Source organism: Oreochromis niloticus, linkage group LG5 (assembly GCF_001858045.2).
Source record: "Oreochromis niloticus isolate F11D_XX linkage group LG5, O_niloticus_UMD_NMBU, whole genome shotgun sequence".
Taxonomy (NCBI): Eukaryota; Metazoa; Chordata; class Actinopteri; order Cichliformes; family Cichlidae; genus Oreochromis; species Oreochromis niloticus.
In genome coordinates, this window is record NC_031970.2 from 30,032,427 (window position 1) to 30,049,254 (window position 16,828).

General features: G+C 40.4%; 1 protein-coding gene and 5 non-coding genes across 6 annotated transcripts; 4 read left to right on the forward strand and 2 right to left on the reverse strand.

Moving 5' to 3' along the window:
* The first annotated feature begins 95 nt into the window (after positions 1–95).
* Positions 96–16,438, forward strand: stimate (STIM activating enhance). The gene is given in 11 exon segments (XM_013270001.3): positions 96–1,038; positions 3,365–3,413; positions 3,512–3,607; positions 3,713–3,834; positions 4,039–4,136; positions 4,138–4,152; positions 7,978–8,055; positions 8,441–8,584; positions 11,289–11,396; positions 15,231–15,354; positions 16,079–16,438. Coding segments are annotated over 11 exon segments (1,176 nt in total). The 5' UTR covers positions 96–812; the 3' UTR covers positions 16,195–16,438.
* On the forward strand, positions 9,015–9,087 carry trnar-acg (transfer RNA arginine (anticodon ACG)). Its single transcript has one exon. It is a non-coding gene; the product is annotated as a tRNA-Arg (tRNA).
* On the forward strand, positions 9,788–9,860 carry trnar-acg (transfer RNA arginine (anticodon ACG)). Its single transcript has one exon. It is a non-coding gene; the product is annotated as a tRNA-Arg (tRNA).
* On the forward strand, positions 10,743–10,815 carry trnar-acg (transfer RNA arginine (anticodon ACG)). Its single transcript has one exon. It is a non-coding gene; the product is annotated as a tRNA-Arg (tRNA).
* On the reverse strand, positions 13,502–13,573 carry trnae-cuc (transfer RNA glutamic acid (anticodon CUC)). The gene has a single exon. It is a non-coding gene; the product is annotated as a tRNA-Glu (tRNA).
* On the reverse strand, positions 15,535–15,606 carry trnae-cuc (transfer RNA glutamic acid (anticodon CUC)). Its single transcript has one exon. It is a non-coding gene; the product is annotated as a tRNA-Glu (tRNA).
* Positions 16,439–16,828: the final 390 nt, after the last annotated feature.

A 16,828-nucleotide genomic window follows, 5' to 3' on the forward strand; every position in this document is an offset into this window, starting at 1 on the left:
CGTGCACGTCACGTGAGCCAGCGTCTGTCAACATGAGTGGGCACTGCCGGGCAGGGGAAGCAGCTGGGTGAGAGACGCGAGCTGTGACCTGCAGTTCTTGACACTTATTTTTTTGTTCTTTTTAAACACACGAGCTGGTACCGTGCGCGACTGTCACGAGACGCCGGTGCACGCGCCGCTTTAAACCTTGCAGGAAGTATAACTTTGCCTGAAAGCTTTTCCTTAACTGAACTCAGTAGTTCGCTTCGAGGCTAGCTAGGTAGATAACGATAGCAGCACCTCAGTCGCTAGGTCTCCTTTGACGGTGGACGGTTTCCCATCAATTGAAATTTACCTCCGAGTGGCTGACATGTCCGCATAACGCGTTAAACACCTGCAGTTTATAGTGCAGTTTAGCCGGGAGTATGTTTGTTGCTGATGTTAGTTCCCAGATTAGAAGATTCCAGGTCGACCTAGGAAGTGTTTGCTCTACTGTGTGTGTGTACCTTTAAACTAGCTTCTTTTTTTTAATGTTGCATTGCCGTTTTAAACTGTGTACACGGCTCATTTGGGACCACGCTATTCGTCGCTGCAACTTCCACCGCCGACGGCTTCACTTCCCCAGTGACAAAGAAGCTATGGCTGTATGGATGTCTGAAGCAGGAGAATGAGTGCGAGCTTTCAATGGAGAGGATGTCACCATCTTTCACCGAAGACTGTCCTGCTTAGCGTATCGATTAGCTGACCGGCAACTACGCAACAGAACTGGGTCCGAGCGGCTGCTGCTGCTTTTCTTCACTTTATTAATTAGTCACGTCCAGATCTTCTGTCCCATGGCTGCAGCAAGCGGGGTCAACATGCTGTCCCAGCACGGAGAGGTGGCACTGGCCGGTCCGGCAGGAGCAGGAATGCCCGCGGTGTCTCCTACCAATACATCGGTGTCTTCTGTACCGACACCAGATCCCAATAACAGGGGGTGCGAGAACGGCGCCTTGATGAACCACTTTGGGATCTTCCTGCAAGGTCTTCTCGCTGTGATGGCTTTCAGCACGCTCATGTGTAAGTATGGCTAATGCTCTGCTGTGTATCAGATATCTGACACCAGCTGCTGATGTAAGCGGGTATCATCCAATGGCAACACTCCGATAATCAAATGTGATATTGATTTCAGCTGGGAGGGTTGAGGTAAATCTATACAGAGCCAGACAAACGACATTAATACGTGTAAATCTAAATGCAGGGGTTTCACTTCACTGTAACAGCATACCAATTGGAATCACTTGTTGGGGCTTTTTTGGCTGTGTTGATAATAATAAAAAAAAAAAAAGATACTTCCTCTCTGCATTTAGTGGCACATTTGACCTTTCGTGCTGCATGTACTCCATATACTGCTGCGCTTTGCAAAAATAAATGAAAATGACTTTGTTTGGATGCTGCTGTAGTTTTCACATACATTTCTGTTTGGCAGTCAGTTGAGGAAGCAATCGCAGTGGGGAGGAAAGATACAAAATGTTGCTTTCTTTTGATTCGGTGATGTGCAGATAGAAAACTGTCCTAAGTAGATTCAGAATATGTTTTTGAGTAAAGTGCTGTATCTCAAGTGATGGTCACTCTTTATATATCCTGTAGGTGCTTCACAGTAACAGCCACTAATGAGGTTTCTTTGTCTCAACTAGCATATATGGATTTCAGAAGCAGAGATCATCTTATTATTTTTTTTCAATAAACTATTTAGAGAGACCATCTTAAATAGGATTAGGAAACTGCAGTATCACTGAGTTTTCAAAACACACTTCTTCTTTCAGTTCTTTAGGAGTTGCCACACTGGATCACCTGCCTCTGTCTCACCCTATCCCTCGCCTCTGTGCATGTCCCTCTTCTCTACATCTGTAAACATTCTGTGTTCTTCTCACGACCTCAGGATCACAATCAGAATTAGCTTTATTCACATAAGCTCTTAATGTAAACAGAACAGATGTACAATTGCAACATGACACAGATGATAATATGTGCAATGGTGCAGAGTCCAACAACATTCCTCTCCCCTCTCCTCCTCATTTGTTTTCAGCAGTAGCATAGTTTCCAACAGCACCGTCTTGGTCAACACCACCGGTGGCAGTCATCATTAACCCAGGCCTGGACCAATCTTGTTTCAAGGTTGCATTTATAATGATCATTGTATTTTAATTTGATGAAGATGAGGGCCCTTCCTAATGGGAAACATGCTGCCTTATGTAGTCAACATAGATTGTAGCGCAAAAGTATATCTAGTTTTTCTTTTTTCTTTGGCTGTGCTTGTCTCGTAATGGCTAAATGTCATCTTGGTGACACCTACTGCAGCACGAGACTATTGCTAGATTGTCTGTAGTTGCTTGTTGTCATTAAGCTCATCTTCTTTTACCTCTCCATGTGGACAGACTGTAAAAATGTCCTTTTTACACCTCAGGCTAAGGTGGCTTTACATTAGAGATGGGCAGGCAAATGTCCATAAACACAGACAAGGAAACACTGGCACAGAAGATTGGGTTCAGCCAGTGTCTGGCACCAAACTAGCAGCTGTGTGACCTAATGAGAGAAGCCTTAGTTTTATGTGGCTCAGCAGCCTCGCAGCAGTGAGTAGTTTTTTTTTTTTCTGGGCAGAAGGAGGAAGCAGAGGCCTCTGTCTGCCTTCACATCACACCCAGCTGTAAGTGGGGTGTGGTTTGAGTCACAGGTCGGAGACTCATAGTTTTCCGTAAAAAGTAGCCCTCAGTATATATTTGGACAGCGCAACAACAACATTTAGTTTAAGTTTACAAAAGTGAAGTAGTTTGATGTCCACTTTCCATGATGTAGCCGTAAAGTGAAGACTTGAGTGAAGCAGATTGCTTCCTAGAATAACAGTCACACCGATGCATACATACAGTGGCTTTAGTGTTTGTTACCCAGCAGTAGTGCTTAGCAAACACTTTCACTAATAGCTTAATTTGTATCACTTTATTTCATGTATCTTTAAATTGGTCAGACTAGATGAACAGTTTTCCTTCTAACACTGATTTATTGATTCTCTCCCTTTTCATCATTTTGAAAGAAGCATCCATTCCCTTTCACTTAAACTCTCATAGCTAGTAGTTTCATGTCAGCTTGATTAGAAACTCTTTGATTTCTCGCTTGTTCACTTAATTGACTGATATCAGGGCAACGAAGGCAAGAGTCTTAGTTAGAATGAACCAGTATCCATCTACGAAAGCAATAAAATGCTCACTGGAGCTTTGATGGCTGAGAGCAGGGTTGTAACTTGGTTTAATGAAAACAAGAGAGAATGTTTGAATGTGTGCAACTCTATTTGCAAGAGTGATTTGTTGTAAAATCCCACTATCTGTGTGGCACTCTCTTTCCTCTTCAGTGAAGCGCTTCAGGGAGCCCAAACATGAGAGGAGACCCTGGAAGATCTGGTAAGGGAATGGAGCCAGCGCCAAATTAATTTCTGTGCAAAGAAACCGCATGAGACCCACTGGAGTGCCTTGGAAGTAACGTAAGCGTGTATCTGCAGGTTTCTGGACACCTCAAAACAGGCAATTGGGATGCTCTTCATCCACTTTGCTAATGTCTATTTGTCGGACCTCACAGAGGAGGATCCCTGCTCATTGTGAGTATTTGGATGTCTCTGATAAATCAGAGTAATCTTTTTAAAATGAAGATCATTTAACTTTGTAGACATTCAGTTCACATTAATTTTCCCTTTTCCCTCCAGATACCTCATTAATTTCTTGTTAGATGCTTCTCTGGGCATGTTGCTGATCTATGCAGGGGTAAGAGCCGTCAGTGCTATTGTAGAATGGAGGCAATGGGACTCTCTGCGTTTTGGAGAATACGGTGAGGACAGTGCCTGCGATGTCCAGTGGAGGGCAGTAGCTGCCCTTGCTATTATAGTGCTGCAGTGCCATTTCCTACCCTTTCAATGCTTTACTTTGTTCTTTTGGCAATTATGTAACACCAAAGCAGTGACATCTAATATTTCTGTACTATATACATGTGAAATACATAATCATGGTTTTAAACAATCATCTGTCTCCCCAGGAGAGCCAGTGCAGTGCACAGCGTGGCTGGGGCAGTGTATCCTCTACATTCTCATCATGATGTTTGAGAAAGTCCTTATCATGTTGGTCCTCCTCATCCCCCCAGTGGAAGCAGGTCAGTAGAAGAGTGTGTTTTTCGTACATGACCACACTATACATGTGAGGTAAATTCACTTTACACGGGTCAGCCCTGCCTCTCACTCAGCATGCTGCTCTGGTCTTGTTTTCTACAACTGAACGTTTTGGTGGGCGTTGTGCTAGTTTGTTTAAGAGTAATTTGGGAAGTTTAGTACACAAAGATGATGCCCAGAGAACTTGTGTAAATACAGTAAAGCATGGTTATAGAGAGTTATTATATTTTTGTAATTTCTAGAATTCAGTTTAGGTTCAGCTAGTTTCCAGAGTGAGTTTGCTTGTTTCAGTTTAGTTTTTTGAAAATGTTTTAGTTTAATTAATGTTAATTTCAGTCTTGGAGGGCATATGTCAGTGGTAAGATCTAGGAAAATCAGTACAGATATTTAAAAAAAAAACTTTTTGAAAGCAGTTCACTCACAGTGTTGTCGACATCAAGTCTCAGTAAATATATTAAACCTCATGAAGCAACTTTTAATTTTTAATTATTTTTTTTTAACCAATCTAACAAATACAAATTTTGTGCTATATTTTATTTTAGTTTAGTTAAGTTTTCCAAGTTCACAAAATTGTTTTAAGTTTTTTCAAATTAACTAAATTGTTTTTTTTTTTTTTTTTTTTTTTTTTCAGATCTAGTTTCAGGTTTTATTTAGTTATATTTAACAATAATAACCTTGGTCCTACATCACTGTGTATACAATAAGGCACACTGAAACAGCATTTTCTGAGTCATAAATCAAAGGCATTTGTAACTAATGATTTATATTTTTAAGTACTCCCTGGAGAAAGTATTTTGTTACGCTAGTAACAGTTTTACTTTCACATTGAGAAATACACTTACATAATTACCATTTAATAATTAAATTAATCTCACAAATGATGAGGACACACAGCATCTTTCTTTGAGTGTTTCAGTATGAGCACAAAGCTGAGAGCCAAGCAAGTTGTCCAGTGAGCACTTAACTGTGATTTTTAATATTGCAACATTAGAAACAGAGTCTGTAATTCATCACTGTGTTTGTTACCTGCTGAAGGCCAGCCTCTGGCAGCTTGACTGGGGTTAGTGTACACTTGGGTTTAACTTCACTCTGGGTTCTTCAGTACTACCTTTGTTGGCTCTGCAGATGTTTTCAAAGAGTCTGTGTGGTGTGAGCAGCAGTTGTTCCTGGCCCAGGGTGCAGCTTGCATTTATTTGAGAAACTATTGCATTCATTCCCCTGCTGGACTTGACCCAGGGGCACTGAAAGCATTCATTCCTAACCACTGGGCCTCCAGAGACAATTTTTCATGTTGTGTTGTACTTTAGCAATTGTGGCGCACTGATTATTTGAGACCTCAGTGTTGGGGGGGAATGAACGCACCTCAGGCCATGCGGTGACTACGTAAGCTACGCAAATTACGTGCGGGATCCGCCTTTCCCTCGTGTTAGCGTGGGTGTCGGTCGTTGACAACTTCGATACATGGGTAGAAAAGTTGTTCTTGTCGGGAAAGAAAAAACACAGCCTTCAGAGTAAAGTGTCGTTACGGCAGTGAGGTAAAAATGTGGCCTCTCCTCCAGTTTTCACCGAATAACAGCAGCGTTAATGTGCTAGCTAGCAGAGCACATCTCCAAGGTGGGAGAGCATCTTTCGGTGTCTTTGCCTCTTTTATTTAAAAGATTTAGTTGTTCTGTGGTTTTGTGTCCGATTAAAGTAACAGTAATTTTAACTTTAGCCTGTGCATGAAATAATGGTCTAAAACCACGGGGTTACAGCTAAAAAATAAAAATAAAAGGTTGTTTATCTGCAACACGTTAATTTAACGGTAATACTGCTGTTATTGTAGTCAGATATAACCGAGGCATAGTTATGCCTCATTGATGCCTAACCATGCATACTATGCAGTCTGCAGATTTGCCAGCTTTCCTCTCTTTCTTTCCTTTCTATTTGCAGCAGCTGTTTTCCATTCAGCCTGTTATTTTCTTAAATTCCACACATTTGCTTATATTTCGCTTGAGTATAACAGACCCGTCCTTTTGTAATAGGTCACTGTTTCTTTAATGTGAACTTATTCGTATCCAGGCTGGATAAACCCAGGTTGACTTTGAATGAAACAAAGTTTAATTGACACGATTTTAATTGGGGGGGGCAGTTTCCAGATGCTGTGGCATGGACCCTTTTTCTACAGATTTACTCGGTTTGTCCATATTAATATTCTGCAGGACTGTGCACAAAAAGTACAGCTTTTTTTAAATATTTTTTTAATTTTTTTATTTGCACATTTTTAAAGTCAACTTTATGTGACCAGAAACTGAGGTTTTCTGAACCGGGCTCCTGATTTCCTCAGGATAATACACTGCCTACACACAGTTTTATGTTATAAGGCAGAGAATATGACTTTTGCTTAAATCTCAAAACACCTGTAGGGGCATTCCTTTACCAGGATTTGAACCTGTGCCACACCAGTTAGTGCCAAATTCGGACCACAAGACCACTAGGGCTGTTTTCTTTTGTTTTTGTTTTTGTTTTTTTAACTTGGACTTTAACAGAGGCATGTGGTGGAAGTATTTCAAATCGCTTTGTTTCTTTGCATAGTCTTTATAAGGATCGATGGTGTACAAAACCTCTGCTTTCTCTTTGAAGGTTTCTTTTGACCAGCATCCTTTAACTGGCCATACCAGCTCCACATGACTCACTCAAATAAGCAACATGAGCTCATTATTAATTAATATATCACCACATAATGCAAGTTACAAGGCCATTTCTTTATTGATATTATTCATGTTATATTTAAAGATGTACTGTTTACAACAACACTAAGGTTGCTCTTGACTGCATCTCATAAGACTGTGCCACTTGTGGTCAACCTGTGACATGTTAGATTTACCTGCCAGAGTTTGCTATGGATCTCACGTTTATTCTTTCTTTTTTTTTAACTGTCTAAAACCTGTAGTGGTGCCAGATGTACCAGTATACTGATATAAATCAGGATACCGGGCGGGAATTGAACTTGCGATTCCCGCCCGGTATCCAGTAAGAGTCCTGGCTATACCCCCCATGCTAAAACCAAGCCCTGGAATGGTGTGGCTACGTCTGCAGCCTGTCCGCAGCTCAGACACAAGCATTTCATGATATGTTGTACTCTGTATGATGTGACAAATAAAGCTTGTTTGTTGTTGTTTTGTTTGTCTAAATGTCCCATGTGGTATGATTTTTTTTTTTTTTTTTTTTTTTTTTTTTTAAAATACCAATATAATAATGGATTGGATTTCATATAGCGCTTTTCAACACCACTATTCATTCACTCTCACATTCACACACTGGTGGAGGCAAGCTACTGTTGTAGCCACAGCTGCCCTGGGGCAGGCTGACAGAAGCGCGGCTGCCGTATCGCGCCATCGGCCCCTCTGGCCAACACCAGTAGGCGGTAGGGTAAAGTGTCTTGCCCAAGGACACAACGACCAGGACAGAGAGCCCGGGGATCAAACCGGCAACCTTCCGGTTGCGGATACGCTTCTCAACCCCCCCTGAGCCACATGTTATACCCAGAATAACGTGTGTGGAAGGCCACACTGGACTGATTGAATATTTTCTTGGCCACTTTTCACACTGAATAGTGAGAGGTGGGCTTTATTAACTGTACACGGTTTACATCATGCTGAAAACATATGACACATTTACAGGTCCACTGAATACTGTTTTGTGCACTTAACACTATAATAATGTCAGTGTACAATAATATTATGGGCTGCATGTTTAACCATCAAAAGTTAATGCTGTCACTAAGTGCAACATTATATTTGTGCTTGTTGTGTTTGTTTGTGTGGCAGCTGGCACTCCTCAAGCCTATACACAATCCTGCCCTGGAACTGGCCATCGTTATGCTCATCGTTCCATTTTTCGTAAATGTAAGTCTGCTTTTATCTTATCTTTCTTTTCTTTTCTTGTCTGATTTTTACATCTCCTGCAAAACCAATATTACATGTCTAGCAGGGGTGGGAGAAAAATGGTTTAATTTTGAGGACCTAGTTTGTAGTTGAAACAATGTGATAAATCACAATATATGTTACTCAGCAGATCAAAAAATGTTACAAGTCACAATAACATGAATGAAGTGAGTGAAGTATTGGGATAATATTGTGTCACTAACGTGCAGTGAGACATTGTCATTGGTTACCAAAATCATCAGTGTCCATTGTATTGCTTGCACACAAAGGTAAAAGCTGTTTCTCTAGTTTTGGTTGAATCAGTTCTGTAGAGAAATCATTCACCTGTATTTTCTGTGTCATTTAGGCCCTAATGTTCTGGGTAGTAGATAATTTCCTAATGAAGAAGCACAGGACAAAAGCAAAGCTTGAAGAGAGGGAAGAGGACTCACGGGGGAACGGCAAGGTGCGATACAGAAGAGCTCTTTCCCATGATGACTCTGAGTCAGAGGTAAGTCTAACTGGAAAGCTAATGCTAAAGGAGACAGATTCAACTGACACATACCATTTTCATTTCTTCAGTCCATCTGTGTGTCTCTCTCTTTTTTTTTAACCCAGTAATCCTCTTTTGAGCTCAAACCTAATAAAAAGTGGTACAGCACATTTTATATTTTATATATATATATGTGTGTGTGTGTGTGTGTGTGTGTGTGTGTGTGTGTGTGTGTGTGTGTGTGTGTGTATATACGTATATACACATACACATACACACACCTTTGTCTTTCTAGTCCTGAAGTATAGTGGCAGCAGTTTTTTCATGGCCTCTTTTTGTGTGCTGCTACCTTTGGAGCGCATGCTGTTACTATACCACAGAGTTGTGGGGGATGGGTTAACCTTTTTGGAGACGCACATATGTGTAGGCGGCCACTTCATTCTGCAGCGGGCCAGTGGCGCAATGGATAACGCGTCTGACTACGGATCAGAAGATTCTAGGTTCGACTCCTGGCTGGCTCGTCACTTTATTTTTTTTTCTTTCCGGGGTTAGATTGACAGTAGTACTCAGTGACTGTTGTCCTTTGCTGGAAGTTATTCTTTTTTTTTGAGGGGGGGGGTTCTTGTTTTCTTTAGCAGGTGTTGATTAGGAAAATGAAATGATGCAGACAGGTAGTAGCATTTTAAACAGTTGTTAAATGGAAATTTAAAAGTAAAGGGTACATGGGAGAAATAGTCTTTGCAATGTTTGTTCATCAGAGGGCACTCAGCAACTTTGCTATTAGAAACATGCCACAAAGTCAACAACCAGCTGGTCCAAGAACAGTAGGGCAGAGTATAAATGAGTAAAACACAACTTGTTGTGACAATAAAAGAAGATTATTTTCATATTATCTTAGCAAGGACTCAGAAATCAATACACATATTATTATCCTTTGAAATGACTTTTGGCCTGTAAAATTGGTGGTTGTTTATAAGTTCATGTGCATTGTCACAGATTTGTATGTATTTGATGTATGTGTATTTGATCTCAAAGCAATATCAGGCTTATCTTTTGAGGCAATTTAACACTGTAGCAGTCATGCAGCGTTGACAAACGCCAGCTTTGTGTTACTTCCTTCTTGAGTACAACATGCAGTCAGCAGAGCAATAGACTGTGGGGGATGGGCTGAGCTGTAGTAAGACGCATGTATTCCTGTAGGGGGGCACTGCATTCCACTGCGGGCCAGTGGCGCAATGGATAACGCGTCTGACTACGGATCAGAAGATTCTAGGTTCGACTCCTGGCTGGCTCGTATATGTTTTATTTTCTGGGTTGCCTTGATTTGGTTGAAATAATAGAAGCAATTATTGTTATTCTTGCATAAGATGAGAACAGTCATACTATGAATACATTTTCTCTGACCTACTTAACGCTATAGTAGAATTACAGCATAACTTCATTAAATAAAGCTACAATAACTAGCTTTTAGGATTCAGAGGTTTGTAACCTTTTCTATGGAGAGATTTTAGGGCATTTTGTGACCGACATGAACATATGTGGGCCTTTAGTATAACAGTTACTACATGGTGTGAAAATGAGCAACAGTGCAGTTGAGTTAACAGTCACAGATGTAATTATTAATAACTATAGTTATATTTATGAGGTTGCACAGACCTCCACAAGTCCAGTATTTAATCACTCTCCAGAATCCTCTTTATGTAAAATACAACAAATCTCCTTAAAGGGGACATGAAACACTGCCCATATAAAGGCTAATTTACACGATAGAGTACTGCTCTCAACCACTGACATGGAGGTAACAGAATCAATAACTCAGAGGAAAATACAGACACTAAAACCAAAAATCATTTTAAGGGGATTCACATTTGTGAATGGCTGCAACAATGAGTTTTATGTTACGAAACCGAGAATATACTGTCCACTTTCACTGTCTGTCTCTTTAGCAGTAATTGGCTGTTAATGTGTAGCGTTTCTTGTCCCCTTTAACGCAGTCATCTTTGCCCTCAAGTTTATTTGTAGTGTTGTAGTGTTTACTCCAGCTTCTGTTAGGATGTGTTTACATTGTGAAACAACATCAAGTGGATTTTGAAAGCGTCAAAGGTCACAGCAGTGCAGTTTAGCTTTCTGAGAAACACCTGGACCTTGCACGCAGGGCACAAGTAGTTGAACCATGGGGCCAGTGGCGCAATGGATAACGCGTCTGACTACGGATCAGAAGATTCTAGGTTCGACTCCTGGCTGGCTCGTAACTTTTCATTTTTCTTTCTGGGGTTAGATTGACACTAGTACTGAGTGACTTTGTTGGGAGAGTAAAGTCTCTTTTTTTTGTTGTTGTTGTTTCCTTTTCCACATGTTAAAATACAAAATTTGCAGGGGTTGATTATGAAATGGTGCAGACAGGCATTGGCATTTTAAACAGTTGTTTAAAAGTTGTTTAAAAAACAGTTGTTTAGTTGTGACTGTGCTTTTATGGGAACGAGCTGTAAAACATCTGGAGGGCAAATATAAAAAGAAATATTTCTGTGTTTATCTCTATTCTGTGATCAAGCACTTTAGAGTAAACAGTGCACCTGGGAGTCAACATGATAATGATGATGGCAGTCATCGTGGATCTTTTTTTTTCTTGTTTTTTTTGTTTGTCTTTTTTTAAAATGTAACCGTTAACCCCGTCTAACCTTTGAGGTCTGATATGTCTCTGTCTCTCCTTCGTCTTCCTCAGATCCTTTTCTCAGCAGATGATGAAATGGATGAGTCTGATGAAGACGATGTCCGTCGACTCACTGGTGTGAAGATGGTGAAAAAGAAGAAGCTTCGCATGGGGATCCCTGTCTGACCTGCGTGCCTAGCTTTACTGTTAGGATCAAAAAGTCCGCATACATTCCCCATTCCCCTACAGATTGTGTGATGTTGCCTTCAATCAGTGACCTTCAATTACAAAATAATACACTGTATCTGAAGCCCCTTTACCATTGGCTCCTGGAGGACAGCTATATGAACGTTTTTTAGCAGTTGACCATTTTTCTTTTCTTTCTTTTTTTTTTTTAATCATTGTTTCATTTTAAACATGACTCTCACGATGTGATTTTTGTGTTTCAGGACACTGGCAAAAACAGTAAACTTACTGTTAAATCTTTAATGTAATGGGGAAACTGAACTGGCTCCAGCAGAGCCAGATATGATGTAGTGGGTTACATTTCATATCCTTCCTAAGTGTCGTCCCCCCTCCCCCCAAAAAACCCCCAAAACTGAGCAAACAAAAAAAAAGATGTATTCCTTGTGTTCATTCCACGTGAACGTCTGTCCTGTTGTCGTCACATGTAGATGCCCCACCATGGCCCGTGTTATACGTGTGTCTGTGACGGTGTGTACAATTGCACACCCTTCAACTTTAAGAGGAGCATTACGTCAGGTTTTGAATCACTGTATTGACTCTCAAAACTTTGCAACACACTTAACTACCGTATATCTTGTATGTGATGTTACTTTAGTCGAATGGAGCACATTAACTCTTGCAGCAATCTTCCATTTCTTTTAACAAAGACATCTGAAGTCTCTTTTGAACTGTTGAACCTGTAAGACTGCAAGCGCTGCACTGCAGCATCCTTCTAATGTCAGCTCAGCCACTGTTTTTTCTGTAAGCAAACGACTGCAACATGTCTGACTCTTTTACTGATGTGCTCTGACTTTATGTTTTAGTCTTTGAATGTACTTTTTTTTTTTTTTTTAAAGTTTTGAGTGTTTTACTTTCGGGCCAAAAAAGGTGAGTATGCTCATCCCAAAAGTGTTTTTTCATACTTTGACTTAAATGGAGAAAGTAAATATGGGAACAGGTTCTTGCACAATTTCCCATTTTTCTCAGCTTTCGCCTTTCCCCGTTCTAATGTGTGGGTTTTTTTGTTGTTGTTTTTTTATTTTGTTATTGTTGTGTTTTTGTTTTGTAGTTCCAGCAATGTGCCTCAGTTAAATTACCAGCAGTCATTTTATTTTTTGTTTTGGTTTGGTTTGGTTTTGACTATTTTAAGCAGAGCTGGAGATCTCCAGAGGGGTATACTACGAAGACAGTTTTAACACAGCCAGGCTTTCCTTGTGTTAGTATCATCTTATTAGTACATGCAAATTCCAGTAAAAATGTGGTGCAGTTTGCACTTCATTCAGTGGTTTATTAAGATACAGCTTAACAACTTGCACAAATTAAATACATTCCCCTAGCATAGAATCTACATTGCACTTAACACATGCTGTAACTGAAAATGTGAGACTTCGGCTGATTTTAAACTGAAACTCGGAACATAACCTGCTCCTGTCCAGTTTATGTGTTGAGCATAAGTTACTATGGCAATTTTGCAAGCTAAAAAAGGCGACACATTTGTGACACAAAACTCTGAGTTTAAGCTCAACATAGCTTTCTAAGCCACTAATCTCACTTTGTAGTACACCCCTCAGGCATGAAGCACCATCCAGTAGGCTCTAATGTTAAGAATGTGACGTACATAGACCTCTAAACTGTAAACAGTAAGTGCAGACCAGGCAGCTGAGAGAAAGGGCGTGTTTGTGTGTGTGATTTAACACACACACACACACTCTAGTGTGTATATAAACTGGCATGTGCTGAATATATGTGTGACTGCTGGTCCTGTTTAAAGTAAAAGGCGTGACTTAAACTACAATGATTACGGTGCTGCTGATGATTTCATTCTGATGTTTTTGGCATGTTGGTAAGGAACATTTTTAAAAAGGAGAAAGTACAGGACAGTGCAGAAGTCATGGTAACTGTCAGCTGAACTAGGACAAAGAGGGCTTTAGTATTTTACAGAGCTACTTGATGAAAAACATCTGATGGAAATAAGTTATCATATAAATGCTTTTCAAATAAACGGTATGATACAGAGTGAAAGTAGTGAATTAACTTTCTGTTGTGGCAGAGAAAAGGTGTTCCCTGACCGGGAATCGAACCCGGGCCGCGGCGGTGAGAGCGCCGAATCCTAACCACTAGACCACCAGGGATTGAAAGGGAGTATGATGTGACGTCATAACATGTGTAAACGCATTTATGTTAAAAAAACAAAGGGGGGAAATGATGTTCATCCCAAGAGTGTTTTTTCATACCTTGACTTTCAAACTTTGTATTTATTTTATAAAAGTGAGATTCAAAGATATTCATTGATATCTGCATTTGTTTTTTTAATGCCGTGTTTATACAACAAAATTACAACACTGTGATTCATAGGATGATTTCAGCATCTCTTTAATTGTGGGGATTGCTTGCTGTTTACCACTAGGGGTAGCGCATTCCTTATCAGAGTTGACCGGTAATGATTGTGTTCCCAGAAATAGATCTGCTTTCAGCAAATACACATGCAGTAATTAAGCATCAGGAGCCATTCTTAGGGGCTCTTTAAAGTTCCCGACATGTTGGATCAACAGCTTGATTTAAAAGGCACCTTTTGTCTTTTTGTCTATTTATTGCTTTCACCGTAAGTACCATGTTCTGCTCAAAAACACATCATTTGATATTTTAAGTGTTGTGGTTTTAAATGCTAATGATGGAGCTCCAAAATGTTTAAGGGTGAAGGATATATTTAACGGGCCAACATAAACATACATGCGTAATGAGATGGGGAAAGTCTTAATAATCATTATAATCATCATCTGCACAAATGGGTAATCCAAATGATGGCTAAAAGTCCTATAACTGCTTTGACTGCTCTAAATGGGTAACAATCACATACAAACAGTAACGAGTCTTACTCTGTGTCACTGAGTTAAAACAGTGATGAGTCGGTGTTTCCATCATCCCACAGCTCACACCTTGAATTTAAACACTGATGCCAAGTCTAATGAGTAATAGTGCCTGAACTGTTTGCTTACTTGTTTCAGGCTAAAAGAAAAGTGTAAACGCATTTAAAACAATCCGGATCGAGTGCATAAAGTAATATGATATTAAGTCAAGATATTAAGATATTAAGTTAAGAATGCGTACTGAAAACACAACTGGTCCAGATTGACATTTGGGCGGCTCTTACTGGTCCAGCCCTTATTTTGATGGTTAATTTGTTAACTGGCTGAAAATGCTTTTTACGACATCCCAACAAGAAACACCCTCTTGCCTAAATCAAGTTATAGAACTGAGTAAGCAGATTCCCAAGAACTGCCTCTACAAGGCGGTACTGCTGGGTGGTGAACACTAGTTTAATGTAGTGCAAAGCCCTACAGAGACATTTTCAAAAGAGGATGTGAGCGCAGGGTTAACCGGAGGAGGAGGTGTAGCCTTCTGCCACTCGTGTTGTGTCCTAAAATTGTCAGCTGTTGGCCTGTAAGCTTATCGTTAACGATGGGAGCCCCATTCCAGCTGTACTATCCTTCACGTCACACCTAATAATACACTGTGACAACAGGCAGTGGAACCGATGGCAGGGGGGGGCCTGACTGACTCACTGCAGTCTGACACGGGACTATATATAATGTCTGGGGGACAGAGACACACACACAACAGAATAACAACCAACAAATCAATTACACTGTCTGCGGGATCAGAGCACCAATAACAGCCATGTCACAGGTACGTTACATCACCTCACATACAGCAAATGAATACACAATGAATCCACGCTTAACCAAAGAGCCACATACGTTTTATTTGCCCTTATTTTCTTTACTGTAGCCAGGCGAGGTAAAAAAGAAGAAGCGCCCACCGATGAAGGAGGAGGACCTGAAAGGAGCCCGCAGTAAACTGGGACTGAAGGGCGAGGTTAAGAGTAAGACCTATGAGGTCATGGTGGAGTGTGGTGAGTAAAGTCTTTGCTATCTGCAAAGACATTATGTCTTCCTGGACTTACAAGTATGAAGTCATGGGCGCATAGACTGTAAACATGACTATGTATCTCTAGTAAAAACAGACTAGCTGATTTGTGTTGTATTCGTGTCCGATTCTTTAAAAAAAAAAAAAAAAAAACTAAAAAGACTCGTTCCCTGACCGGGAATCGAACCCGGGCCGCGGCGGTGAGAGCGCCGAATCCTAACCACTAGACCACCAGGGAGAACTACAACTACAAAAACACATATGATTTTTAAAGGACACAGTGCCGATGACTTCCCCGTGTTTCGGGTAGTTTTCTTGATAATAATTCACCAATGGTGTGTGTCGGAGTGAGTGGAGGGACATTTTTATAGCCTCTTCAAACACTGACATTGGACTCTATGAAGAAGTAAGTACAGAGAAAACCCCAAGTCCTACGACAGCACTATCTCACAAACATTGCACACATTCACATCCATATAAGTGTACTAGATGTCCACACTCCAAACACCGCAGAGTCTGATATGGTTTAACAGCAGCTTACTTGGACATGACGTTGAATGATTAGTGCTCCTTTGGGGTTGGTGCCTGTTACTAAGAAGTGCCTGATTAAAATTATGAATGTCAAATTCTCAACTATGAATCGAAGAAGTGCCACAAACAGAGTGTTTTTCTGACATATGTCCTGTGTCTCTGTCTCATTCTGCGATCAGAACGCGCGGGCAAAGTTGCTCCATCTGTGTTCAGTGGTGTGAGGACAGGAAAGGAGACCGTGCTGGACCAGCCCACAGCTGCCAAAGCTCCTGGAGCCAGTGTGTTCAGCAAGTGAAGCACACTGCAACCTAAAACCAAACAAATAGCACAGGATAAACATGCACACTGTTGGCTTTGTGCTTCAGACTCAGAGACTTTTAAGTGTGTGCTTCTTCCTGCTTTAATGAAAAATTTAAGAAAGATTAATTGAAGACAGATGAATGTGGTTCATTGCTATGATTATATATTGTGAAAAAATGTTGTTTTTTTTTTACTCGTGTTCAGCATTTTCCGAAATAAACTCTCACTGTGACAAGCAACCTTAAGACTTTTATTTCAACATGTTATAATCTGCTTATTGTAACCCAATTATTTAGGATTGATTGTAAAAGTAAAAAAAACCCTCCACATGAACAAATGTTTTTAATGCAAATGTCCACATCTGCACCAAAATAGAAATGTGTGATAAGTCCCGATGTTTTATTATTGTACAGGACTGTAAATCTCTTTCTTTTAAAGTTATGTGTTAACAAATCTCTAGATTTTCAGAGGCCTTCCCTAAATATCAAAAAAAATAAATGTTCATTTGTTGTATTTTAAACACTGATCCCTAACTAGTGAACAAATAGAAATGTGGGGGTTGGTCAACATAGTGCCACAAAATGAGTTACCAGATCTAGCTAGGTCTGGAGTAGAGAACAGCCAACATC